This window comes from Oncorhynchus clarkii, chromosome 33 (assembly GCF_045791955.1).
Source record: "Oncorhynchus clarkii lewisi isolate Uvic-CL-2024 chromosome 33, UVic_Ocla_1.0, whole genome shotgun sequence".
Classification (NCBI taxonomy): domain Eukaryota; kingdom Metazoa; phylum Chordata; class Actinopteri; order Salmoniformes; family Salmonidae; genus Oncorhynchus; species Oncorhynchus clarkii.
This window is the reverse complement of record NC_092179.1, coordinates 8,953,426-8,978,029: the sequence shown is the minus strand read 5'-3', so window position 1 is coordinate 8,978,029 and position 24,604 is coordinate 8,953,426. Positions and strand designations below refer to the sequence as shown.

General features: G+C 46.8%; 2 protein-coding genes across 5 annotated transcripts in view; one reads left to right on the top strand and one right to left on the bottom strand.

Annotated features, from left to right (window-relative positions):
- The window catches only part of LOC139392792 (pyridine nucleotide-disulphide oxidoreductase domain 1), a 783,634-nt gene that overhangs the window by 263,909 nt on the left and 495,121 nt on the right, over positions 1-24,604 (bottom strand). The gene's annotated exons all lie outside the window — the stretch shown is intronic.
- LOC139392684 (protein-methionine sulfoxide oxidase mical3b-like) lies at positions 642-23,717 on the top strand. 4 transcript variants are annotated; one of them, XM_071140848.1, is made up of 33 exons: positions 643-1,032; positions 2,164-2,543; positions 2,942-3,149; positions 3,290-3,406; positions 3,506-3,607; positions 3,808-4,064; positions 4,653-4,910; positions 5,059-5,174; positions 5,428-5,554; positions 5,635-5,728; positions 5,835-5,982; positions 6,429-6,625; positions 6,876-6,976; positions 7,079-7,183; positions 7,368-7,502; positions 7,992-8,123; positions 8,313-8,399; positions 10,047-10,160; positions 14,517-14,703; positions 16,208-16,338; positions 16,608-16,680; positions 16,866-17,109; positions 17,370-17,560; positions 18,839-20,038; positions 20,126-20,226; positions 20,502-20,582; positions 20,770-20,820; positions 21,366-21,632; positions 22,009-22,102; positions 22,232-22,282; positions 22,629-22,728; positions 22,913-22,986; positions 23,102-23,717. In XM_071140848.1, the coding sequence occupies exons 2-33, from the start codon at positions 2,199-2,201 to the stop codon at positions 23,287-23,289; spliced, it is 5,676 nt and encodes a 1,891-aa protein (XP_070996949.1). In that variant the 5' UTR covers positions 643-1,032; positions 2,164-2,198; the 3' UTR covers positions 23,290-23,717. The 4 variants fall into 4 exon arrangements, with proteins under 4 accessions (XP_070996953.1, XP_070996949.1, XP_070996950.1 ...); XM_071140849.1 differs by lacking the exons at positions 20,502-20,582; positions 20,770-20,820 and having other exon boundaries at positions 645-1,032; XM_071140851.1 differs by lacking the exons at positions 7,992-8,123; positions 8,313-8,399; positions 20,770-20,820 and having other exon boundaries at positions 720-1,032.

The following is a 24,604-nucleotide window of genomic DNA, read 5'->3' as shown; positions in this document are numbered from 1 at the left end:
GTGGGAGACTTGGTTGGCTTTCATTGGAAAGGTTGAGAAGCCCAGTCATGGAGAGGTTCATGTTAAAATTAGACTTTAACACCACCCGCAGCTTAGTGGTGTGTGTGCGTGTGTGTGTGTGTGTGGTGGGGAGCGGGCATTATACTGAAGTAGTTACTGGGAATATAGTATGGATCAGTGAATGTGATCAGGTATTAGCTGCAGCTTAAGCCATGGGGGCAGGGGTTAGCCACAGTGTCCAGCCATAGTTTCAGCCCTGTGACTTTTTCACCCACCCTCTCATTAGGCTTGGGTCTTCAGCTTTGGAAAACATGGATAATTTTGGGTTAGCAAAGATTCATATGACCGTAAGTTGAACATTGTGGGTAGGCCTATAAACGTGCATTTCCTCTGTCCTGTGTAGGTACCTCTACACAGACCGAATTGTGTAACCCAACCGTTTCTCTCTGACAACACTAGTGGGTTTGGGTCTTGGCCATATGCACAAATAGGCCTCGGTCTGTGTGTTCTGTTCACACATACCCATTGTTTTTGTGTGGCTATGAGCGCGATCTCTCTCCCTCAGCGCCACGTTCTTACAGAATGATCTCTCTCTTCTGATCCCTCTCCTCTTTAAGCTTGTTAGATCCCAGTCTGTTTCCCAGGGACACCATGAGATTAGGTGTGTGTGTGTGTGTGTGTGCAGGCGTGCCCGTTTGAGTGTGTAGCCTATGTGAACATGCTGTGTGGGAGGAGTCTGTACTTGGCTGTTCCCTGACCTTGGATGAGAAAAGTGTCTGGGTGTGAGAGAGCGAGAAAGACAGACTTGGAGAGTTTGGCATCAACATAATGCACATCAAGCTATAAGGAAGGGAGGGGGACAGACCGAGACCATGGGGGCTGCAGTATAGGCTACTGCAGTGCAGGTTTGTGGGGTGTTGTTTCTGTGGCTGAAGAGAGATTTGCATTAGGATTCTGAGGGACACCTGGCAACCCGTGGCTGAGTCGAGGAGTGACGATGTCTGTACAGGCCAGAAGACAACACAGCATTCAGTAAGTCCCACACAGCAGTTTGTGTGCGTTCTTCTGTCAATGTGTGTTTGTGTGTGTGTACTTGAATGTGTTATCTGGAACGTATATCGTGTGGACATAGCGGACGGGCAATACTGAATGAATGAAGGAAAGCTTGTCGATGTTGAAGGTAATTATGTAGCATGTCTTAGACACTTATACGATCCATTTTAGATGAGTGTCTTACTTCTGTAAGGTTGTTAGTCTTGTGGGGTCATATGCTGCTGTTTCTCTCCCTTCGGTGGATTAACAGAGTATCTGTCAAATGTTCTAATTCAATCTAATAAACTACCATACTGTACATCTCCCCCTGCTATGCTGACAGTGTGTGTGGGTGCTGGAGTATGTGTGTGGGTTTCTCTCGGTGCATGGTACGGATGGCTCCACTATGTATGAGGTGCATTGTGTCCCCAACCCACCCACCCCCCCCCCCCCCAACCACACACATTCCCTCCCTCTTTCTCTTTTGTATTGTCTGGTGAATGCTTTGGTTATTGTCCCAGTCTTGGGATGTGGGCACATATTCTATCTCCTCCCCCCCAAGTCCTTATGTACCCTATATTTTTATTGTGTAAAAAGGGAATATGTTGATCCTGTATTCAAATTATATGAGATAATGTTGCCGGATTATACCATACAGAATATACTGTATAATGCGATAGCAGGATATAGAACACTTTTCTGAGGGCTTTGATTGTGTGACAACCAGAGTCTCAGCAGCAGATATACTACATTACCCATAAGCCCAGTGCACAGCATGGAGAGCTGGTTTATCTGAGATCTAAACAGTATAAGAACCTCTCTAGCCCTACCTCCTAGCAGGAGACCTAACATCTGATATGCAGCCAGCTCAGACCGAGAACACCACACACACACACACACACACAGCTACTTGCAAACTTAGAAATGTACTTAGATGTTTTAAAAGCAATTTATTACGCATGTAGCCTGATCACATATCTGTTTGTGCTTTTGCAAATGCCAACTTCATTGCTGTCATTGGCGTGGCAAGGAGTTGGAACGATAACACAGACTGGCTATTAGGCATGGATTCTACATGGGAAGTCAGTGTGGAACACTGGAACGTAGTCTCTGTCTTTTCTCTCTCTCCAGGCAGCCGATGAAAGAGCCCGGAACAGGAAGCTGAGATGGAGTTCTCAGGGTGCCCTGCTGCTGCCGGTGTTGCCGACGAGGCCCAGGAGGCGGAGCAGGCAGAGAAGGAGGGCCACGCCCAGGTTCTATTTGATGAGTTTGTCCAGGCGTCCACCTGCAGAACGACACTCCGTGCCTTCAACCTGCTGTGTGAGCACCTTCAGCTCACACACACACACACACAGCCACAGACATACCCCCCGACGCAGCCGCAGAGGCCTTTCTACCAGACCCTCAAAGAACGCCTCAGCTACTGGAAGGCCAACGCACTGTGGGCCAAACTGGACAAACGGGCGGCCCACCACGAATACGGGAAGGGCCGTGTCTGTGCCAACACAACGGTACTTATTAGTCATTTACTATCTGGTATTTCAAATGTTCAAATACATAGCCCAAAACAAGTACATTTATTTGAGCATTTGAATGGTTATTTGTCAAAATGAAATAGTCTACCAAATAGAATTTAAAAATATTATGTGTTAAATGCATGGGAGTTTATTTGAGTCAGTATTTTCAAATACTTTCCAAGTGTATTTCCAAATACATTAAAATATTCAACTGCTTGTCTTTTCGATTAAAAGATATCTGAATACTTACATTCAAAGTACGTGAAATTGACTGAGATATTAGAAATAGTATTTGAACCCAGGTCTGATATGTATAGTATATGGATGTCAAGTGTGTGTATGTTTAAGTGTGTACGTTTCTAGCTTCTCATCCCAGCTATCCTCTCTCCCAGTGTGTGATCATTGGGGCGGGGCCATGTGGTCTGCGTACAGCAGTAGAGCTGGGGTTCCTGGGGGCCAGAGTGGTGCTGCTGGAGAAGAGGGATGCCTTCTCCAGGAACAACGTCCTCCACCTCTGGCCTTTCACCATCCATGACCTCAGGGGCCTCGGGGCCAAGAAGTTCTACGGAAAGTTCTGTGCTGGAGCCATTGACCACATCAGTGAGTATGGAATAATCCCTGACCCTTGGCCCCACTGTCTCCATGCTTACAGCTATGGGGCTTCAATGTTCATTAGAGAATCCTCTCTCTATTTCTCTCGCCCTCTCTCTCTCTCTCGCTCTCCCTCCTTCTCTCTGTAGGTATACGGCAGCTACAGTTGGTGTTATTAAAGGTGGCTCTGTTGTTGGGGGTGGAAGTCCATGTCAACGTAGAGTTCAAGGGACTGGTGGAGCCACCTGCGGACCAGGAGCAACAGAGTTAAGACCTGCCGTGTGTGTGTGTGTGTGTGTGTGTGTGTGTGTGTGTGTGTGTGTGTGTGCGTGTATTTAATGCCTTTGTGTGTGTGTGTGCCTCAGAGGTAGGCTGGAGGGTGGAGGTGAAACCCAAGTCTCACCCTATTAACACACTGCAGTGTGACGTGGTGATCGGAGCTGATGGACGACAGAACACACTGCCAGGTAAATCATCTAGTAGCACCTACTGAAACACTGAACTGAAACAGCAACAGATCTCATGCAGCACGAGTCAGATGCCTTTATAGGAAGGACATTTAAATGCCTTTATAGGTAAATGCCTTTATAGGAAGGACATTTTTCTAGCCCTCTGATCCCAGACTTCCTGTTTGCCATCACATCCTGTCTCCCATGTGTCCAATCAGGGTTCAGGTGTAAGGAGTTCCGAGGCAAGCTGGCCATTGCTATCACAGCTAACTTCATGAACCGTAACACCACGGCTGAGGCCAAGGTGGAGGAGATCAGTGGAGTGGCCTTCATCTTCAACCAGAGGTTCTTTCAGGAGCTACGGGATGCCACGGGAGTGGACCTGGAGAATATAGTGTACTACAAGGACAACACGCACTACTTTGTGATGACGGCTAAGAAGCAGAGTCTGCTGGAGAAAGGAGTCATTCTGCGGGTAACAACGCACACAGACGGGCCTCCCGAGTGGCGCAGAGGTCTGAGTCACTGCATCGGGAGACCCATGAGGTGGCGCACAATTGGCCCAACGTCGTCCGGGTTAGGGGAGAGTTTGGCCGACCGGGATGTTCTTGTCCCATCGCGCTCTAGCGACTCCTTGTGGCGGGCACGAGCGAATGCATGCTGACTCGGTCCCCAGTTGTACGGTGTTTCCTCCGACACATTGGTGCGGCTGGCTTCCGGGTTAAGCGAGCATTGTGTCAAGAAGCAGTGCGGCTTGGCAGGGTCGTGTTTCGGAGGACGCGCGGCTCTCGACCTTCGCCTCTCCCGAGTCCATACGGGGAGTTGCAGCGATAGGACAAGACTGTAACTACCAATTGGATATCACAAAATTGGGGAGTAAAAAATATATAAAACAACGCACACACACAAATACTGTATGACGCACTGATTGACTGTATCATTATTTTGCTCATGTTGGTCTCACTGCTGTGTTACTGCCCTGATTTTGACTGTATAACTGTGTTATTGTTCAAACAGTGATTGCATTCTATTGTACTGATGTTTACTGTGTCATACCTATCAGGACAATGCAGACACAGAAACACTTCTCTCACGGGGAAACGTGGACCAGAATGCACTGCTGGCCTATGCCCGCGAGGCGGCGGACTTCTCCACCAATCACCAGCTGCCGTCCCTGGACTTTGCCATGAACCACTACGGGCAGCCTGATGTTGCCTTGTTTGACTTCACCTGTATGTACGCGTCAGAGAACGCTGCACTGGTCAGACAGAGACATGGACACCATCTACTGGTCACGCTGGTGGGAGACAGCCTTCTGGAGGTGAGGAGCGAGGGAGAGTAAGAGAGGAGCAGAGTTGAGGGAGAGTAGAAGAATGTTAACGTCAGCAATCCTAATGTACTCTGAAAGGTATTCTGTTGTAAGTAGCATATGGTTGTAATGTGTATGTGTCTGCTTGCGTGTGTGTTAGCCATTCTGGCCCATGGGGACAGGTATAGCACGGGGGTTCCTGGCAGCACTGGATTCTGCCTGGATGGTACGGAGCTGGGCTCAAGGCCTCGCCCCTCTGGACTTACTTGCTGAAAGGTGAGATGGCAGGTCTGCAGTTAGGAGAGCATGCGCACCAGCAAACAGGGAATGGGCACACTGTCAAAATACACATTGTAAAACCTCTAGACAAGCACACACTGCCAAACCCACACAAACATACGTGACATGCCAAAATCATTGATAAACACACACAGGCACCTCGGCTAGGAAACGAAATGATCATTCACCTGATTCCATAACTAAATAATCCTCTCTCTCTCTCCTCTCTTTTTTTCTTTCTTTCTTTCAGAGAGAGTCTGTATCGTCTCCTTCCTCAGACCACTCCAGAAAATGTCAACAAAAACTTTGGTCAATACACCGTAGACCCAGCTACCCGCTACCCTAACGTCAACCCTCAACTCATCAGCCCCGCACAGGTATACACAGGCACACACACATACACACACACACACACACACAGGTCTGATGATGATGATGATGATGACAATCTCTGTAGGTGGGCCATCTAATATACACAGGAGAGAATGGAGGTTCGGGTGTGGTCCAGGAACCGCAACCCCGATCCCCCTTGCCGAAGCTACTACGACAGGGTGAGTCTGACCCTCTGAGTATTGAACGGTACACTAACATAACTCTAACCATTGGCTTGAATACTATCTTCACTCATATTTATTTTCTTCCCATCTGGTTCCCCAGAGTCCTTCTCTCGCTCCAGTAAGCTTTTGTTGTGGTGCCAGCAGCAGACGCAGGGTTACCGTGGCGTTGCTGTTAGCGACCTCACTACATCCTGGAAGAGTGGCCTAGCTTTGTGTGCCGTCATCCACCACTACCGCCCTGACCTCATGTGAGTCACATCTGACCTCTAGCCTCCTGCTCGTCACAAATCACCTCGCCTCTCGCCTCATACAGCTCATCCCAAAGGTGGCATTCAGGCGCAATGTAGTTGGACTGGAACGTTACCAATGCCTCACTTCTCAGCCCACCTCTCACCTTTCGAACCTTAGTCTCACTTCCTTTTCACGCAAGCTCAGGTGCATGTGTGTGTGTTTGTGTGTGAGAGAGGTGGGGCTGATGAGTCAGAAGACCATGGTCCTGATTAGTGTCCTTTTAATTACCTGATTGGATCAGTGCCTCTCTTTGTCCTCTTGCTCTGGTGTGTGTGTGTGTGCGTGCATGCGTGCGTAAAGTGTGTCTATTTGCACGTGTGTGTGTGTGTGTGTGTGTGTGTGTGTGTGTGTGTGTGTGTGTGTGACTCTCTTACTTTGACTCTTTCGTCCCATCTCTTTGCAGTGACTTTGCCTCTCTGGGGGAGGATGAGGGGGAGGTGAATATGAGGTTGGGGTTGGAGGTGGCAGAGAAGGAGTTTGGCATCTCTCCTGTGATGACTGTCGAGGAGATGGCGTCTGTCAGTGAAACGGACACTCTCTGTATGGTCATGTACCTCAGCCAGTTTCACCAGCTCTTCAAGGACGCACTGCCCCCAAGTGGTGAGCTTCTCAACCACAGTAGTCAGCTTAAGAGCTGTCAATGCTCAATTCTCCTCATCACCCTCTATTCTTATCCTACCCTCTCTCATCTCCAGCCCTCTCCTTCATAACCACGTATCTTCAATGCCTTACTAAGCAAAAGCAAAGTGGTGAAACTGTTTCTATTCCTATTCCCTGTCAGTGGTTGTGAAGGAAAGGAGGTGAGGAATGGCTGTGCATGACTGTTCTTATCCTCTATTATTTTCTGTAGAATCCCAGACTGAGAGCCCAGATGGGAGGGCTGCTGTGATCGGTCCTGCCTCTCTCCTCAGCCGCCTTGGCCAGAGCCCATCCCGCAAGCGCAACCCCAAGGTACACACCCCTATTTGTTTAAGCAGGGACTCTGTTTGTCTTTGTGTAGGTGTATAGGTGCATGTGTGTTTTACATGTATTTGTCTGTGTCCCTCCCACCAGGAGCAGAAGGAGAAGGATGCGGTGGGGAAGAGGAGAAAGACCAGTCGGCCATGTCTGGAGGACGTGAAACAAGATCTCAGATTAAGATCTCAGGACAGTTATGAGGTGAGAGGGTGTAACCTTTACCCCTGGGTTAGGTAACAGAAATTGAAACTGCCGGTAGTTCTGTGACTAAATGAATGAGATGACCTGCAATAATGTGAAGTATTTTAGAAGTTAGAACAGCAATACAACACCTTTGGCCTTTCAGTGACACTGGTCAAACTCTCCGCCATTCTGCCTTCCACAGGAAGAGGCTGCCCTGTGCTCTGTGGGTGGAGCAAGCCAGAGCAGAGTGCGCTCGATGGCCAATCAGCTGCTGGCCAAGTTTGAGGAGAATGCCCCTTGCCCCTCTTCCACGCCAGCTGCAGCTCTACGCAGACAGGTGAGAGGGGATGGAATTCAGAACTCCTAGCTGCTATAAGTTTTCAGGTGTTTCTAAGAGTGGTTTCCCTCGCTCAAAGCGTCAAAGTTTTTTTTTTTAAATACTCTTATTGAAAATCTGTGCTTTTAATATGAATAAAGGAACTTCTGCAGCACGACTTCTACAGCACGGTCTGTCATCAACAGCTGTTGGTAGTTTAGATCCTCCAGGTGTGAGCCGACTGACTTCCTCTTGAGGTTTCAGAGGATAAGACAGATTAGCTGCACTGTGATGGGCATTCTGGGTCAGGGCCAATGGGACTCACTGAGCCTTGGAGCAGTAAGTAAGGGTTGATTTGGTTGAAGGGAGCAGCTGTGGTTGCAGCAATATGGGTTAAGATTAAACGGTAGTTAGGGTTAACAGCGGTAGCTCTTGGCCTAGGCCCTAGATTCTTAAGGCTGTGGTTGTAGTATGGTATAAAGGTAGCCATGGCCGTCCCCGGCTCCACAGCCCTCAATCCCTCTACTAACGGACCACCAGGGGGACTCCATGCCCACGCTTCCACCTCCTCCAGCATCCCCTGACCCCCAGGCCCAGCCAGCCCTTGTGGCCTCCGCTGCCACCTGGAAACAGGTAAAAATAGTAAGTCCCCCTCCTGCTTCACCTGTGGTTCTTAGAGGACTGTAGAGTTACATAGCTGTATCTCTCTGTGTCACAGAGAGCCCATAGCCCTTTCTTAGCCTTAGAGTTCCCTAGATATTCCAGTATTTCACTATTTTGCTACGTCAATCACCCACTCACATGATGCCGCCTAAACCCATCTAACCCCAGAAGAAGCGCACGCAGCAGCAGGAGCAGATGAGTTTCAAGTACAAGGAAAAGGTCAAATGTCACACTCTGCCCAGCAGGGGGGAGCAGGTAGGCCACCCCAGAGGATTCTGGGTAATGTAGTTGTGTGTAGACCAGATGGCATGTAAGACTAGTGATGACGTCCCATGCCACCCATAAATGTTCCTAGACTCCCCAAGTTCCCAGTAGCCATCTGTAGACTGTGTGTCATTGGTGTGATGACTTTTGAGGTCTCTTCTCGGCTACATCAGTGGTTCCCTGATATATCTCCAGGACAGAAGAGACCAACTGTCAGAATTGTCTTTCGACAGGTGGCGTCTATCCTACGTGACTCGCAGTCCGTCAACCAACTGGCGAACGTTGCGCTATATCTGGCGTAAGACAATGAATTGTTCTAGCAGTGTAGTGAAAACAATAGACTGAGAGAACACATCAAATCCACGTTTAGATCTTGACAGATGCATGGTGAACGTTGGCAGTAAGCGTTGCCCGCGGTCAAAGCTTTAACCATACCCCTAGTGTGGATTTACCCCATTCATAGACACAAACTACTTTTTAGCGCCAATTGACGATAGAAAAGCCCCGAGGCTCGCGCTGAACATTAACACGCATCGCTTGCGGTACGCTTTTGGAAACATACGAAAACACGTCTTTCATATAAGCAATAAATCAATTTTCAAAAATCACATTTGTTAAATTTCTTACACACCTTTTTAGGGTTTAGTGTTCTCACACAGCCATTTCCATGTGGCAGTGTTTGTTTGTGGAAAACAGCGTGGACTACCTGTGCTAATTAACTATCTGTGTAAACTGAAGACAGTCACCTCAAGTGTGTTGTCACTGAAAAATGCAGTCGGCTGCAACTGGATTTTGTATTTTTGAAATTATTTTGATGTGATATTGAAAGGCATTTGTTTTTCTAGAACCGTACCGCAATTGAGAATTGATTCACATTTAGATGGATTATTTGGCTGTTTTGGCTTCCAGAACCAATTCAACCTTTAATCAGAATATGTAAGATCCTTGGACTATATGGAGTAACGTGGGGCTCCATTTGTCCATTACTGGGCTAGTGTGGACCATAAGTGGGCTACAACTTGACCTATAGTCATTGAGTTCAATCTATGGGCCTCAGGGCAGTGCCAGAGGGTTAAATGATACTGTAAATCATATTAACATCTGTTGTTTCAGAGAAAGAGGATTAAACTGGACTGAACTGGAGTCAGAGTACATCTTGTTTGGTCTTTTAAGAAAGTATATTTGTATAATTTACCGCAGGGCATGTGGCATGTGACAACACTGCCACTGAAATGTTCCTTTTTAAGATAAAAAAAATCAGAGGCCTGTGAATGGTTTTTGTTAATGTTTGCACAGCCTTCTTTCCTCGGACTCCTCTCTGATTTGCCTACAAATTCAGTTTGATTGGTGTGAGATAAGGGCCTAGTGATAACATTTATATTTATTATGTTGGACAATGATTACACTGCAACAGAAAGAGGGTTAAATGAGTATAATGATAGAATCCAATAGGGGTTTGATGCTTCTAGCTTTGTGGTCCATTTCCACATCCATAACACCACATCAAAACGCTCTGTTTATGGCTCCGATTGTGTCATCCCTAGTGAGTGTGTCTGTGTCTGTTTACTTGTGTGTTTACTGTTTGTTCTGTCCTTCGTCCTCATCCCGTCTGTCTTTTCTCCTGTTGTTGTCTTTTAGAAATATGTTCAGATGTACACAGGGGGAGTGAGCTCATTGGCTGAACAGATATCCAATCAGCTTCAAAGTCAGGAGTCACCTTCACCCCAGCACACTCCTGATAGGAAGGAAACGGTAAGAATTGATTTGAGTGAGTCGACTCACCCATACTAATACTGTCGATAGGCCGAAACTCATCCAGCATTGGATTATACCCTCTGAAGTAGGTCATTTCCATGTAAAAGTACCCATGAGCACCAACATGTGAAGTTCATAGGAACATGTCAAATTAAAGCTATGGACGCCTATTAAGGCATGTATACATTTTTCAAACATTTTCCATCCCAAAAAATTGGAATAAACCAAGGCTTTGATTTCTGGACAAACAGATGGAAAATGGGTCTTTTAGAAAACATCTACCAGAAAAAGTCTTAAATGTATTTTCAATGTATCAAAACACAATAATGTTGAAGTAAAGACCGCTGCCAACTAATATCAACACTTATATTTAGTTTTAAGAAACATTGCCTTGTGCTGTGAAATTCTGTACCAAAAACCCACATATCTTGAAGATATTTTCTAATTTCTCTCCCTCATGAGGAGGGAGGATAATGAAAGTTCACAGAAGTAACAAGTAAAGGTATACCTATCAATTAGTTATAGTGTTTTTAAATACTTTTAAAGTACTACTTAAGTCATTTTGGGGGGTATCTGTACATTACTTTACTATTTATATTTTTGAAAACTTTTACTTAACTACATTCCTAAAGAAAAGCATGTACTTTTACTTCATACATTTTCCCTGACACCCAAAAGTACTCGTTACATTTTGAATGCTTAGCAGGACAGTACAATGGGCCAATTCACACACTTATAAAGAGAACATCTCTTGTCATCCCCACGCCCTCTGATCTGGTGGGCTAAACACAAATGCTTCGTTTGTAAATTATGAGTGAGTGTTGGAGTTTGCCCCTGGCTAAAATAATGGTGTGATCTGGTTTGCTTAATATAAGGAATTTTAAATGATTTATACTTTTACTTTTGATACTTAAGTATATTTTAAACCAAATACTTTTAGACTTTTACTCAAGTAGTATTTTACTGGGTGACTTTCACTTAAGTCATTTTCTAATAAGGTATCTTTTACTTTTACTCAAGTGTGATAATCGGTTACTTTTTCCACCACTGGTTTTTACTGATATCAATTCGGTACCAGTAAATCAATCGGTAACGGAATTTCTGCAATTGAGTTGGCTACAATGGAAACCATAGTGGTCACAAACCACAGTTGGGTTCACAATTACATTTCAGTCATTTAGACAGACACTCTTATCCAGAGCGACTTAAAGGAGCAATTAGGTTTAAGTGCCTTGCTCAAGGACACATTGGCAGATGTTCACCTAGCATTCTCAGAAATTCGAACCAACTCCCTTTTGGTTACTGGTCCAGCTCTCTTAATAGTTAGGCTACCTACAGCCCCACAAGTTTGCACAGCACAGTAAAGTACAATACAGCACATTAGAGTACAGGAAAGTAAAGTATGGTTCAGTACAGTAAAGAAAAGTAGTGTACTGTACGGTAGAGTTCAGTACAGTACACAGTATGTATTTGGTATTTTATTAGGCTCCCCATTTAGCTTTTGCAAACAAAGCAGCTACTCTTCCTGGGGGTCCACACAAAACATGAAACATTACATAATACAGAACATTAATAGACTAGAACAGCTCAAAGACAGAACTACATCAATTTAAAAATGGCACACGTAGCCTACATATCAATACATACACACACAAACTATCTAGGTCAAATAGGGGAGAGGCGTTGTGAGGTGTTGCTTTATCTGTTTTTAAAAAAACCATGTTTGCTGTTCATTTGAGCAATATGAGATGGAAGGGAGTTCCATGCAATAATGGCTCTATATAATAGTGTACGCTTTCTTGAATTTGTTCTGGATTTGGGGCCTGTGAAAAGACCCCTGGTGGCATGTCTGGTGGGGTAAGTGTGTGTGTCAGAGCTGTGTGTAAGTTGACTCTGCAACCAATTTGGGATTTTCAACACATTGTTTCTTATAAAAACAAGCAGTGATGCAGTCAGTCTCTCCTCAACTCTTAGCCAAGAGAGACTGGCATGTATAGTATTCATATCAGCCCTCTGATTATAATGAAGAGCAAGACTTGCCTCTCTGTTCTGGGCCAGCTGCAGCTTAACTATGTCTTTCCTTGCAGGACTCAACCACAGGACTTGTACAATAATCAAGATAAGACAAAACTAGAGCTGGCAGGACTTGATTTGTGCAGTGTGGTGTCAAAAAAGCAGACAATCTCTTTATTATGGGCAGACCTTTCCCCATCTCGAAGAGCACACTAGAGTTGAGTACACTATAATGTATTGTACTGCACTATAATGTACTCTATTGTACTGTACTGTACTCAACTCTACTGTGCTGTACTCCACTGTACTCTACTGGGCTGTGCTTTGATCTCCAAACTTGTGAAACATAGACATCGATGATTGGATCAAATTTGGTCCGATCCAGACCCACCAAATTGTTCTTGTTTGGGGGCAGCGCTCATTTAAATAATACAATAATACCCAAATATCTAAAGGAGGATATTGCATGTTTAATTACTCCATGACATTCGGGTCTACTCTGTATTGAGTGCACACGCTTGAGCGTTTTTTATGGGCCTAATAATAAAGCCAATTTAAACAGTAAAATTGTATTAGCTTTTAATTTGACATGAACAGAAATTGTATTTTCATCTGATTGTCAAACAAATCAATTCAAAAAGTAGTCTAACTGTGTATGTGCCTCCAATCCAAAATAATTCCAGCATCCAAACGGCATGTATAGGCCTACTCGTGCTATTTGATGATTAAATGATAATGCCCGAGAAACCGGGTGTTTGGAGGATATATTTGCACGTGTGTTGTTACGGCAAACCGTGCCAACATTATCCTCCAAACACCGGCTTCGAGGGCATTGTCACTTTTATACAACGGGTTACGTACATATTCATATTATGATTGACATGTTTTAATTAAAAAACGTTATTTTGATGAATGTATTAATACTATGTCATCATTCCACAATATATAGTCCCCCCCCTGCCAGAATCCCCCCACCCTTCGCGTGAACGCGCACACACTCAATTCTTCATTGCTGTGACATGCTCGCTAGTTGAGATTTCTGCACTTCACTCCGTTGTCAGTTTAGCATACATTTAACTGATTTTAGTAGCAGAAAGCATTTTCTATTTGTGTCCTTCAAGGCAGCTGTCAATGATCAGCGGCAGCGTAGCCTAGTGGTTAGAGCGTTGGACTAGTAACTGAAAGGTTGCAAGATCGAATCCCCGGGCTAAAAATAAAGTATTTGACTCTGATGTGTGCCACAGAAAGTATTTGACTCTAGCAACAACATTAATGGATTTAGAAGGGGGATGATTGTTCTATAGAAAGTACAAACTTCACGAAATTATGCGTGTTAAATTAAACATAGAGGATGGAGTAAAATGTAGGCAAGCAATAAACATTTCAGAACAACTATTAATCGAATACGACATGGGAGAGATGTCGAATTTTGGCAAAGATATTTATTTATAGACTGATACACTTGAAACAAATAGCCAAACCGAAAACTGCAGGCATTACTAGTGCCTCCCCGGCGATAAAACAGCCATTAAAAAACATCTAAGGAAACGCAGCCTAAATTCTGCTACTAAAATCAGTGAAATGTAGGATAAACTGACAACGGATAAACTGACAGCAGAAATCTCAACTAACAAGCAACTCACAGCAATAAAGAATTGAGTGTATGCGTGTTCACGCGAAGGGGGGGGGGATTCTGTGAGGGGAGATTTTCGGCAAAACACCTGTCGTGGTGGAAAAAGAAACGCACCCTGTACTTTCAATGCATTATTTTTTAAGGTGGGTTAACAACGTTTACTTGCGTTTACCCTCCACTAAGCCTACTCTACTGCCCGGTAGCCTACCCTCTCAGCCATGGCAATTTTAAACACATGAACACACTCAGAATAGGTAGCCTGCATTCAATATAATACATGAGTTGAATCAAAATATGTTTTGAGGTGTCCATAATTCATGAGTTATTAATGCTTTGAGTCCTCACAGATCGTGTGACACAAAACACAACCTTTATTTGTCATTATTAAGCATTTAACATTTGAATTAGAACGGTGATCTTCAATCCTGTACAAATCATGGATCTTGGAGATCTCGGGAAATGCACTGTATGTGTAACTATGGCTACATAACATTTCATTATGTTTTGCCGTGAAAACAGTTTGCATGGGCACACAAATCCCAAATAATGTAGTCCTATACCATTGCAAAATCGAATGCTTCTAACCGAAAGAGTCAACTATAGGCCTACTTGTTGGATGGATTGGATGCGCATTGGGGTCTAGCTGTAGGCTAGTTATTACAGTCCATCTATTACAGCTCATTCTCCCCCCCATCTCTCTCTCTCAGGCTGCCGTTCGCTCTGTGTTGGCAGGGTCAGGAGGGGCCAGTGATGTGTGTTTCTTCTGCAGTAAGCGCGTGTACGTGATGGAGAGACTCAGTGTTGAGGGACTGTTCTTCCACCGGAGCTGCTTCCAGTGTGACCACTGCAGCTCCACCATCCGCCTGGCCTCCTACGCCTACGACCGACCTAACGGTGAGCCCCTGAGGAGGGAGGAGAGTGAGACCAGGTCTAAGGATGGGGAAAGGGGAGAGACCTGGGAGGGGTGAGGGCAGAGAGAGGAGAGGGTGTCACTGAACTCCATGGAGTTGGAGAGTAATGGTAAAAATGGGTAACTCCGATGAATGACAAGGGCTGCCCTACCACACACACACACACTGAAAATACCACGACCAGCATGGCCTTGGCATCGAAACACTGCTACAACTTTTTACATGCTCTACCACAACTTGTGTTATCTTGAATGCAGCTCTGACCTGCGGTTAATGAGGGTTAGTGACACTCAATCACGCTGTTTTTATACAGATTTCTCCAATCTGCACTGGGCTGGGTTGATGTTACACCGCATGATCACTTTGTAAAGCTTCCAGGTTATCAGCAGACCAGAGACCAACTCAGTTAACACATGATGAACACAAACTCAGTGTGTTGCTTACTGCACCGTTGGGGCCTGGGGCTCCCTGGACCGACTGCGTGGTTGTTTATCTTTGATTACTGTAGAATACACAAGGTGCAAGAAACAAATGTGGTTGTACATTGGCAGTTTTTCTCTTCGTATTGTCAGTCACTGACAGTCACTAAATTAGCCATGTCAGCTAACATTTCTTTAGATTAGGGGGCCCCAATTACGGGGCCCCCTAATTGGGTAGAATTGCAGGAAATTTGCTGTAAAAATTGCACAATTTTCTTTTGGCCCCATGGCAAAATATGTAGAACTGCAGGAAATTAAATGTAAAACTTAAATGTTTATTTTGGCCGTGAATAGGAGGGCCACCAAAATCCCACAAAATCTCCCAACCAAATCTCACTTAGGGCCCACAAAAACCTATGGTGTGTGTGTGCATGCCTGCTTGCTTGCGTAACTGTGTGTGTGTGTGTGTGTGTATTGTACTTCTTAGAGATGTGCTGTGTGTTTGTATATGGAGGGGAGGGGGGGGGGGGGGGCAGATACAAAAGATGTCTGTCATGTCAGGAGTTGATTTCTAAGTTTAATTCAAACCCTTCAACCAATCAGGGATGAGGTGTCACATGATAGCCGTTTGAGTGTGAGGCGGGAGAGAAGTGTGTGTAGGGTAGACTATATATGAAGTGGTCCGTCAGTGTAGGGACCAGATCGAGTGTGTCTTCCTGTCGGTCTGTCGACCGGCGCTGTTTTCTATGGAGGAGTCCCACTGTAAGACACAACTCTATTTCATTCTCCCCGTTCTTTTCCCGGGAGGCTGAGAGATGTAGCTGTTCCTCAAGTGTCGAGGGACACTGTTTTCTTTGTGTGGAAATGTGAATGAGATTTAGCTGAGGAGGAGACCTGTACGATATTTAACACAGTTTTCTCTGTACTTCTACTGTAGTTAGATAACATTTTGTTTTTTGCTTAAAGTTCTTCTGTAAGATGCAGATCTCTGTAGCGAGGTCCTTAAACTGCTGCTGTGTGTCGGGCGGTTCGGTGTCTCGTGTTCTAACTCATCGGTTCTGTGTGTAGGGAAGTTTTACTGTAAGCCGCACTATGACGTCCGTCTGGTTGGGCCGATCCAGAGGAAGAGGGCAGCCCCCCCGACCTCCGATCAGCCCCCAACCCCCTACGAACGGACCCCCTCTCAGCGGACCCTCCTGGTAAGGACTTCTGCCTTTCCCCTCGGACTCTGGCGAAATAGAAGCTCTTGGCTGATCTGGGGTTTTAACTCCTGATATTTGTATAGACATAGCAATTAAGGTTTCAGTTAATGACGAGCTCTCTCTCTCTGTATATTATATTGTTTTGAGGAGAACACATCACGTATGTATGAGGTTTTCTGTAGATCAATACACTGGTCCTTGGGAAAATGTTTGGTAAAATGTTTGGTAAAATGCTAATTTTTTCTTTATTTGACCCCTCCTTCCAGGAGTCCCAAGCTGCTCTGTCCACTAACCCTCGCTCCTCAGTGACTGTGGTGACAGCAGATCGCAAGTCCTCAGGTAAGCCAAGAGGTTCATGTATCTGTGTCATGTGTGTGTTTTCAGTCGTAATGCGTGTGACGTGTGTGTGTGTTTGTGCACAGAATGTGTGTCTTAGTGACGCCACTGAGTGTGTAAAGAATGTCCTGAGTTTGACTTTGGCTAAGTGTATGTATGTGTGTGTGTGGCTGGTGTGTGTGTCTCAGTGGCGTCTCTGATTGAGAGGGAGTGTGGCTTGGCTAAGCGCGTGCACGCCACGCCAGAACGTATAGAGCTGGAGAACTACCATGTGAGCCTGGGGAGCCTGGAGACTGAACAGCTAACAGATGAGCCGGAGGAGGTGCCAGAGGAGACGCTGGCCAATTACAACCTCAGTCTGCTGGTGACAGAGGAGAAGAAGGCCAATCACAAGCGCAGCCCGTTGTGGGACAAGAGCAACGAGGGCTCCAGGTCAGCATTACAAAAACAAAAATGTATCTTTATTTCTATCTAGCGTGTCCTCTTTCTCTCCTCTCGCTATCTCTCCCTCTGTCTCTCCCGCTATCTCTCCCTCTCCGTCTCTTTCCCTCCCCCTCTTTCTCTCTCGCTATCTCTCCCTCTGTCTCTCCCTCTCTTTCTCTTTCCCTCTTTCTCTCTTCCCCCTTTTCTCTTGCACACACACTTACACACACGAACACACACACACTAATTGCCTTCCTCTCTCCTCATAGTTCGGAATCAGAGACGGAGGAGGAGGGGGAGAGGCAGCGGGCTCAAACCAATGACCTGGCTAGAGACTCCTGGAGGAAGGCCATGGAACTACACGCACGCCTCCGAGGAGAGAGAGGAGACGACGAAGAAGAGACAGAAGAAGGAGAGGAGGAAGGAGAGGTTGATGAGGAGGAGGAGTTATCTAGTGATGGTAATCGTGCCTTTTTCTCTGTTTTCCTGTGTGTGCGTCTCTATATGCTGTCAGTCAGAAAGATTTCTTTCTAGACTAGTTTCCTTTCCTCTCTTTTGTTCTCTATTCTGGTCTCTCAACCCTCTTTCTCTGTGTCTGTGTATGTGTCCTCCCTCCCTGTCCGTCTCTCTATCTGGTGTGTCTCCCCCTGCTGGTAGAAGGGGAGTACTCTCCGTGGGAGAGGGAGCGTTACTCAGGTCTGTGGCTCCTCCCTCTAGAAGAGGTGGAGGAGACAGATAGAACCGCCACAAGAGAGAAAGCTAACAAAACATGTTTATCCTTTTTATTATGGTAATTGTTTTGTTACTAACCATTTAGCATGTTTTGTTGTGTCATTGAGAATAATGACACACTAGCGGGCAGAAATTACAGCAACTTCCTCACCTATTGCACCCCATGGACTTACACAGGTGATATTTGGTTCTGTATACCAGAACCGGCCACTGGGTCGCTGCCTGGGTGAGCCACTCCCAGTGTAGGGGCACTGGGTCGGACCGAAAGGGACGGGATGTCTCTATCTGGTTTCATTTCCGAGATATTTGTGGTTTTGTGCACCAGACCCGGCCAGCAGCGACCACTGGGTCAGCCGGGTTTGGTACTTATTAAAGACAGTGTTTGAGAATACGTGTCTCTGGCGCCGGTACAGCATGGGTGAACATCACCAAAGGCATCGCTGCCTGGGTACTTCACTCGCCGCACCGGAACACCAATGTAGGGCCACTGGGTCAGGCTGGTCGGCTGGGTCTCGCACGGACGGGGCACGGCTGGAGCTTGTCATTAAAACGGGGATAACCGGCTCTGACAGGGGCTCCCCCGATAGAGGCAATTCCACATGGGGCAGGAGGAATCGTCCGTCTGAACACCGGCTAAAGGCCGGCCGACAGGGGCCCTCCCAGGTGGAAAACGAATGCAACTCGGTCACCCACTGTCCAATGGTTTTGGTGGCTGTGGTTGCCCAAACCTTATTAATAATATAATTTGCCTCATCAAGTCTACAGTGTTGCCAACCAATGGCAAAAATACCTAAAACCTACTCTAGCTCAATACCAACTGTGGCTCACAAGCAACATTTCCTGTAAGACACAGGAGGTTGCTATCTAGAGTCTCTGTAGAGATTCTGACTTTCTCTTTACTTCCTCTCCTTTACTCTCTCTCTCCCTTCTGTCTCCCTTACTCTCCTCATCCCTCTCCCCCCCCCCCCCCCCCCTCTCTCTCTCTCTCTCTCTCTCTCTCTCTCAGAGGAAGGATCATCCCCCCTCACTGCTCAGGAGGTAGCCTCGTTGGACGAGTGGCAGCAGAGCGCACACTCTCAAAACACACACTCTCCAGACACACTCACGCCTGACTCGACAGCACCCGATACACACGGTCCACACAGACCCACCAGTGTACCCAATATCACCTTCTCCACTCCAGCCACTGCCTCAACACCATTCACCCCCTTAACGTCACATGCACCCACATCAATGTCCTCTGTCTCAATTCCAGACTCCTCTGTCTTTACCTACTCCTCCCCTAACTCCACCACATTGGGCTGCTTCCCCGGTCCGGAAGTGGGAGAGGAGGATGAGAAAGAGAGGAAGGAGAGAAAAGAGCAAGAGGAGAGGGAGAGAGGGGAGAGGGTGCGTGACCCCAGCAGTAGTTCGGGGATCGGTGTGGGCGGGAGCTCCACCACCTCTACCTCGGACCCTCTCACCCCTCCCTGCATCCTTCCCCCCGCCCAGCACAGGGCATGCTGGGATAGCCTGCCCCACCCTGATGTGGAGGCGGAGTCACTGCAGAGCCCCGCCCCTCGCCCTGCCCCTCGATTTGTCCCCGCACCTATCATGGCGTCGGCTGTTGTGCGGGGGGTCGGGGGCAAGAAACTGAATCCGTGGGACGTGGGTGGCGGAAGCGGGCCTGCCGCGGGGGGGTCTGTTGGAGCTGGGTCTCTTGGGGAGCAGCTGTGTAAGGGTGAAGTAATAGACCCCTTAGAGGACATCAGCTCCCCCTTGTCCCCCCTGAAGCCCCTTAAGGCAGTGCCCAGAGACGAGAGAGAAATCGGGAGGAAGAGGGAGATGGAGAGGAGGAGGGAGATAGAGAGAGCAGCCATGGGGGTGGGCTGGGAGGACATGAAAATCACCCTAGGAAGGGAGCCTCTCCCAGGGAAGAGCAGAGGAGGTCTGGACCCCCGCAGACTCACAGAGAGCCTGCCTCCCCTCCTTCTCCAGGGGGGCTTCATCTTCCCTTCACGTAAGTGCCGCAGGGACAACCAGCCCCCCAGCCAGAGTGTGTCTGAAGCGGGCATAGGAGAGGGTGGACCCCTGGGCCTGTGGAGAGCTGTCATCTCTGGCTATAAGAGGGACAGGAAGAAGAAGGGCAGGACTTCCCTTCCCAATTCAACAACAGCCCCAGCCCCCAAAGAGCAGGGCAGGAGGAAAACATCTGCAGAGAGACGAGGTAACACACACTCACACAAACACACACACACACAAACTGGTGATCTGGTATAGTGAATTCCTAAGGTGAACCTCTGTGTTTGTGCAGGTGTGAAGTTCAGGGAGCGCCAGAGCTGGTCGGAGCCAGAGGAGTCAGACATCACCTGCTCTGTTGTGATGGAGAGATGCTCCATGAACCCCAAGGCCAACGTAAGAACATCACTACTAACACTACCACTGATCTCAGAGCGGCAGGCTGACATTACACTACAGCTCTGACTGTGAGAGTCAGTGATGTCACTACAGACCTCTGATCAGCTCTGTGGATGCCAGCCATCTTTACGGTCATTGTTTGGAGGAAATTCATTCACACTATAGGAGGCTGTTGTCATATGTGTTAGGGGATATCTGGTCTTTGTTGGCTACCATATCATCTCCTGTCTTCAGAGGATCAGGTAAATCTCTTAATGGATGAATGTTTTCAGCTTCGTCTGGAGCTGTTTGACCTAGCGTCAGACCTTCAGAAGGAAACCATTGAGGAGGAAGAGGAGAATGAGGAAGGGGAGGTATACTACTTTGTGACAGTACGATGCGGGCTGTTGTGTCCTAGTCTAGTTAGAGATAGTTACAGCAGAGTTGCTGAGCGAGGTTACACTTCTCCCATTCCGATTTAGAGTATGTTTTGTGTGATCTAGACATACTATATATTGTGTGCCCTATTTTGATTTGTTTTTTGGTCTTCATCTTTCCAAGTCTGCATATGTGCCTCATGCCCTGGCCTTTAAGAGGGCGTATGCCATTAAGGTAGTGTGAACATTCCCATTAAGGTAGTGTGAACATTCCCATTAAGGTAGTGTGAACATTCCCATTAAGGCAGTGTGAACATTCCCATTAAGGCAGTGTGAACATTACCATTAAGGCAGTGTGAACATTCCCATTAAGGCAGTGTGAACATTCCCATTAAGGTAGTGTGAACATTCCCATTAAGGCAGTGTGAACATTACCATTAAGGTAGTGTGAACATTCCCATTAAGGTAGTGTGAACATTACCATTAAGGCAGTGTGAACATTACCATTAAGGCAGTGTGAACATTACCATTAAGGCAGTGTGAACATTCCCATTAAGGCAGTGTGAACATTCCCATTAAGGCAGTGTGAACATTCCCATTGGTTGCATCAAGCTGTTCTGTGCTGTGTCCTTATCGTCCCTAAACCCCAGTAGTGTGTATACTCAGAATTAGCTGCTGTGGTCGAATCTTAATGGTGTGTGTGTGTCTGTGTGCGCGCATGCTATGTGTGTGTGTGTCTGTGTGTAGGCTGCTGACGCTCTCTCTCTCTCTCTCCTAAAGAGGCACGTGGGGAAAGAGAGGGAGCTGGACAGCTCCCCCCATATGGATACACAGCGGAAGTCATCGTGCCCTACGGAGGTGGTGGGGGTACTGGTGCACATGAAGGACCTGAAGGACCCGTCCAGCCTGGATGTGTCAGAGGCCATGTTCCACAGAGACCGAGACCCAGAGGAGGAGGAGCTAGATGCCAGGTTAACACGCAGGGTACAGAGGGCAGCACGCAAACAGGCCAAACAGGAGCAACTCAAGAGACTGCACAGAGCCCAGGTAGGATGTAGGTTTCTCATGTATGTGTGACGGTATGGTTTGTTTGAAGCCGCATTGATGTTATAGGTGGCGCTAACATGCATATTTTGTCCTGATCTTGTCCACATTCGGATTGTGCCCACATGTTCAGAAATATGTCTAGTCGTGGTATTAAAATCTCTCATATCCGTCCACATTCTGAGAGTCAGTTTACCCAATAAATTACTGGGAGTTTATACATCGAGTGTGCGACTCTCTTTGTTTTTATGGCTTCCAGTTTATTCCCCCCTTAGTCAGCACCTCTACACCAATCAGAACGTGGACAAGATCAGGACAAATAACGCATGTAAGAATCAGGTATAAGCAGGGCTTGAGTGTATAAAATGGGCCTTGTCAGATGATCCAAAGGCAGTTGGAGCAGGTGGAGGAGAAGCAGAGGCAGCTGGAGGAGAGGGGTGTGGCTGTGGAGAAGGCCTTGAGAGGGGAAGCAGGTAAACACACTATTTACAAACCTGTTTGATGGTTTGTTTTAACTATATTACTCTTAGTTAGTTTGACTAAGCATATGATCAGTGTACGTGTGGTCATCTGGTCATCTGCCTGGTATGTTCTTATTTTAGACTACTGGGGAGAGTCGAATGACAGTGAAGAGCTGGACTTGCACCTGGGAGGTATGTACCTCATACTATGCTGCATTCCATCCAGTGGATCTGCTGAGGGGAGAACGGCTCATAATAATGGCTGGAACAGAGCAGATGGAATGGCATCAAACACTTGGAAACCATGTGTTTGACGTATTTGATACCAATCCACTGATCCGGCTCCAGTAATTACCACGAACCCGTCCTCCCCAATTAAGGTGCCACCCACCTCCTGTGATTCCCTCCAACTATTAATTATCCTCCAATCTTACCCATGGTTCCTGACACTCCTTCTCTCTTTCTCTCTCCCCCCTACCTGTCCCTCTCTTTCCCCCCTACCCCTCCCTCTCTTTCCATCTTCCTCTCTCTCCTTTAGTCATGGGCAGGCAGGATGATCCAGCTCTGATGCAGCAGTGGTTCAAGCTGGTCCAGCAGAAGAACTGTCTGATGCGCTATGAGTCAGAACTCATGATATTGTAAGTATCTATATGACCTTTGACCCCATATGTCACCACTGGACTCAAATGTATGATTAGTATGAGCGCTCATGACGAAATGGTAGTATGCCTGGGCGCAGTATGCAATTATCTGAGTCGTCAGTGTCTTTGTGCTCAACCCTGTGGACTGATGTGGTCTCCATGGCAACTGTCTCTCCCTCAGCGCTCGGGAGCTGGAGTTGGAGGATAGACAGAGCCGTCTTCAACAGGAGCTCAGAGAGAGGATGGCCGTGGATGGTAAGTACACTCATACATATGCAAGGAAATACACACACGTCATACAGTACCATAACGCTTGTAATATATTTTCTGTTTTCAGCCTTCTCTCACTCCCTCTCTCCCTCTCTTTCAGACCATCTGAAGGGTGAGGCAGAGCTGGCTGAGGAGAAGCTAATCCTGGGGGAGATGTTGGAGGTGGTGGAGCAGAGAGATGCTCTGGTGTCTCTGCTGGAGGAGCAGCGGCTGCAGGAGAGCCAGGAGGACAGAGACCTGGAGGCCATCATGCTGTCTCGGGGCCTGGGCCTGCACAACTGGGCCTGAACCTGAAGAACTGGGCCCGAACCTGAAGAACTGGGCCCAAGCACAGACACGTCACTTCCCCTCTAAAGCTGCGATCAGGGTCACTTCCCCTCTGATACAACGTTATGACCAGGATCAAGGCGGGACAGTGTCTGGATGATCAGTTTTTAGGATTGAAGATGTTTCCCCAATCCCCACTGCTACACACATCTTGCTATACCCCTGACTGACTGGCCTCTGAGACTGATGGCCCTATGCTCACTATACTCACCCAGGCTGTTGTTATGGCGATATGTGGCATGTATGAATGATTTGTATTGTTATTTATTAACCATTTAGAAAAATGTATATTATGTAAAAAAGAAACAGCACTGATTTTTTTAAAACCTTTTTTAAAATGACATAATGTTTTACTTCACACATTGGATAATAAAGACATTCTGACATCATGATGTCATGTTTGAACATTTGAGATGATAAGGGGGACTCCTGTAGGGGAGAGGAAGGGAGGACGACCTGGGGCTGGGGATTCCAGTGAGATGGGGATTCCAGCAGTCCGTCTCCTGCACAGGTGTGGCTATTGTGTTCAGTCAGAAATAGCTGCTGAGATTCGTGTCTAAACCTGCCACTTGTATAAAGATATGGCTCTGGGGTTAAATCCCTGCCTTGTGGCCAAAGAGTTGTAGGTTCAAACCCCTGTTTTGTGTGGATGTCTTAAAAAAAGTGTAAAGGAGTCTGTGGCCCCTAAAGCACATGGTCCTAGGCATGAAACCAGGGGCCTGCTCTGGAGCATAGTTGGATACTGAGGACTTCACTGGTCGGTGAGTCAAGGCCACCTGAGGGAGTGGCTGCCACACAATGATGGCTGATTGTATAGGAGGCGGAGGGGGTACATTTTTTAAATCGCGATCAATGTGTATCGCGGAAGAACAGAGCTAAAGCCCAATTGTAATTTAAAGGCAATGTATAGGGCCCTCGCTTCGTTTCTAAATCTAGAGAAGTCTCTATTGAAAACATAAGTGCACACTTTTTCTGGCCGATTGTCTCGACCGCTTCTCATTGACTGAGTAGCATCCCTTGTTCTGAATCAAAGCATTCCAGTGCTGCACGCAGGTCTTGAACCCATGACCTGTCATTGGAGGGTAAGCTCCTTACACCTGAGGCACCAGCTCATTTACACTGTAAACATGTCTCTTCCTATATTTATATTTAACATATAGACTATGAAAATACATTCAAAATAGTCCAGGCAGATGGGTTGCCCCCCACATTGTTCCAGCATACTAGTGCTGTTGCCTTAGGTCTTGGATTTCCGAGGCTACATTCAAAACACAGA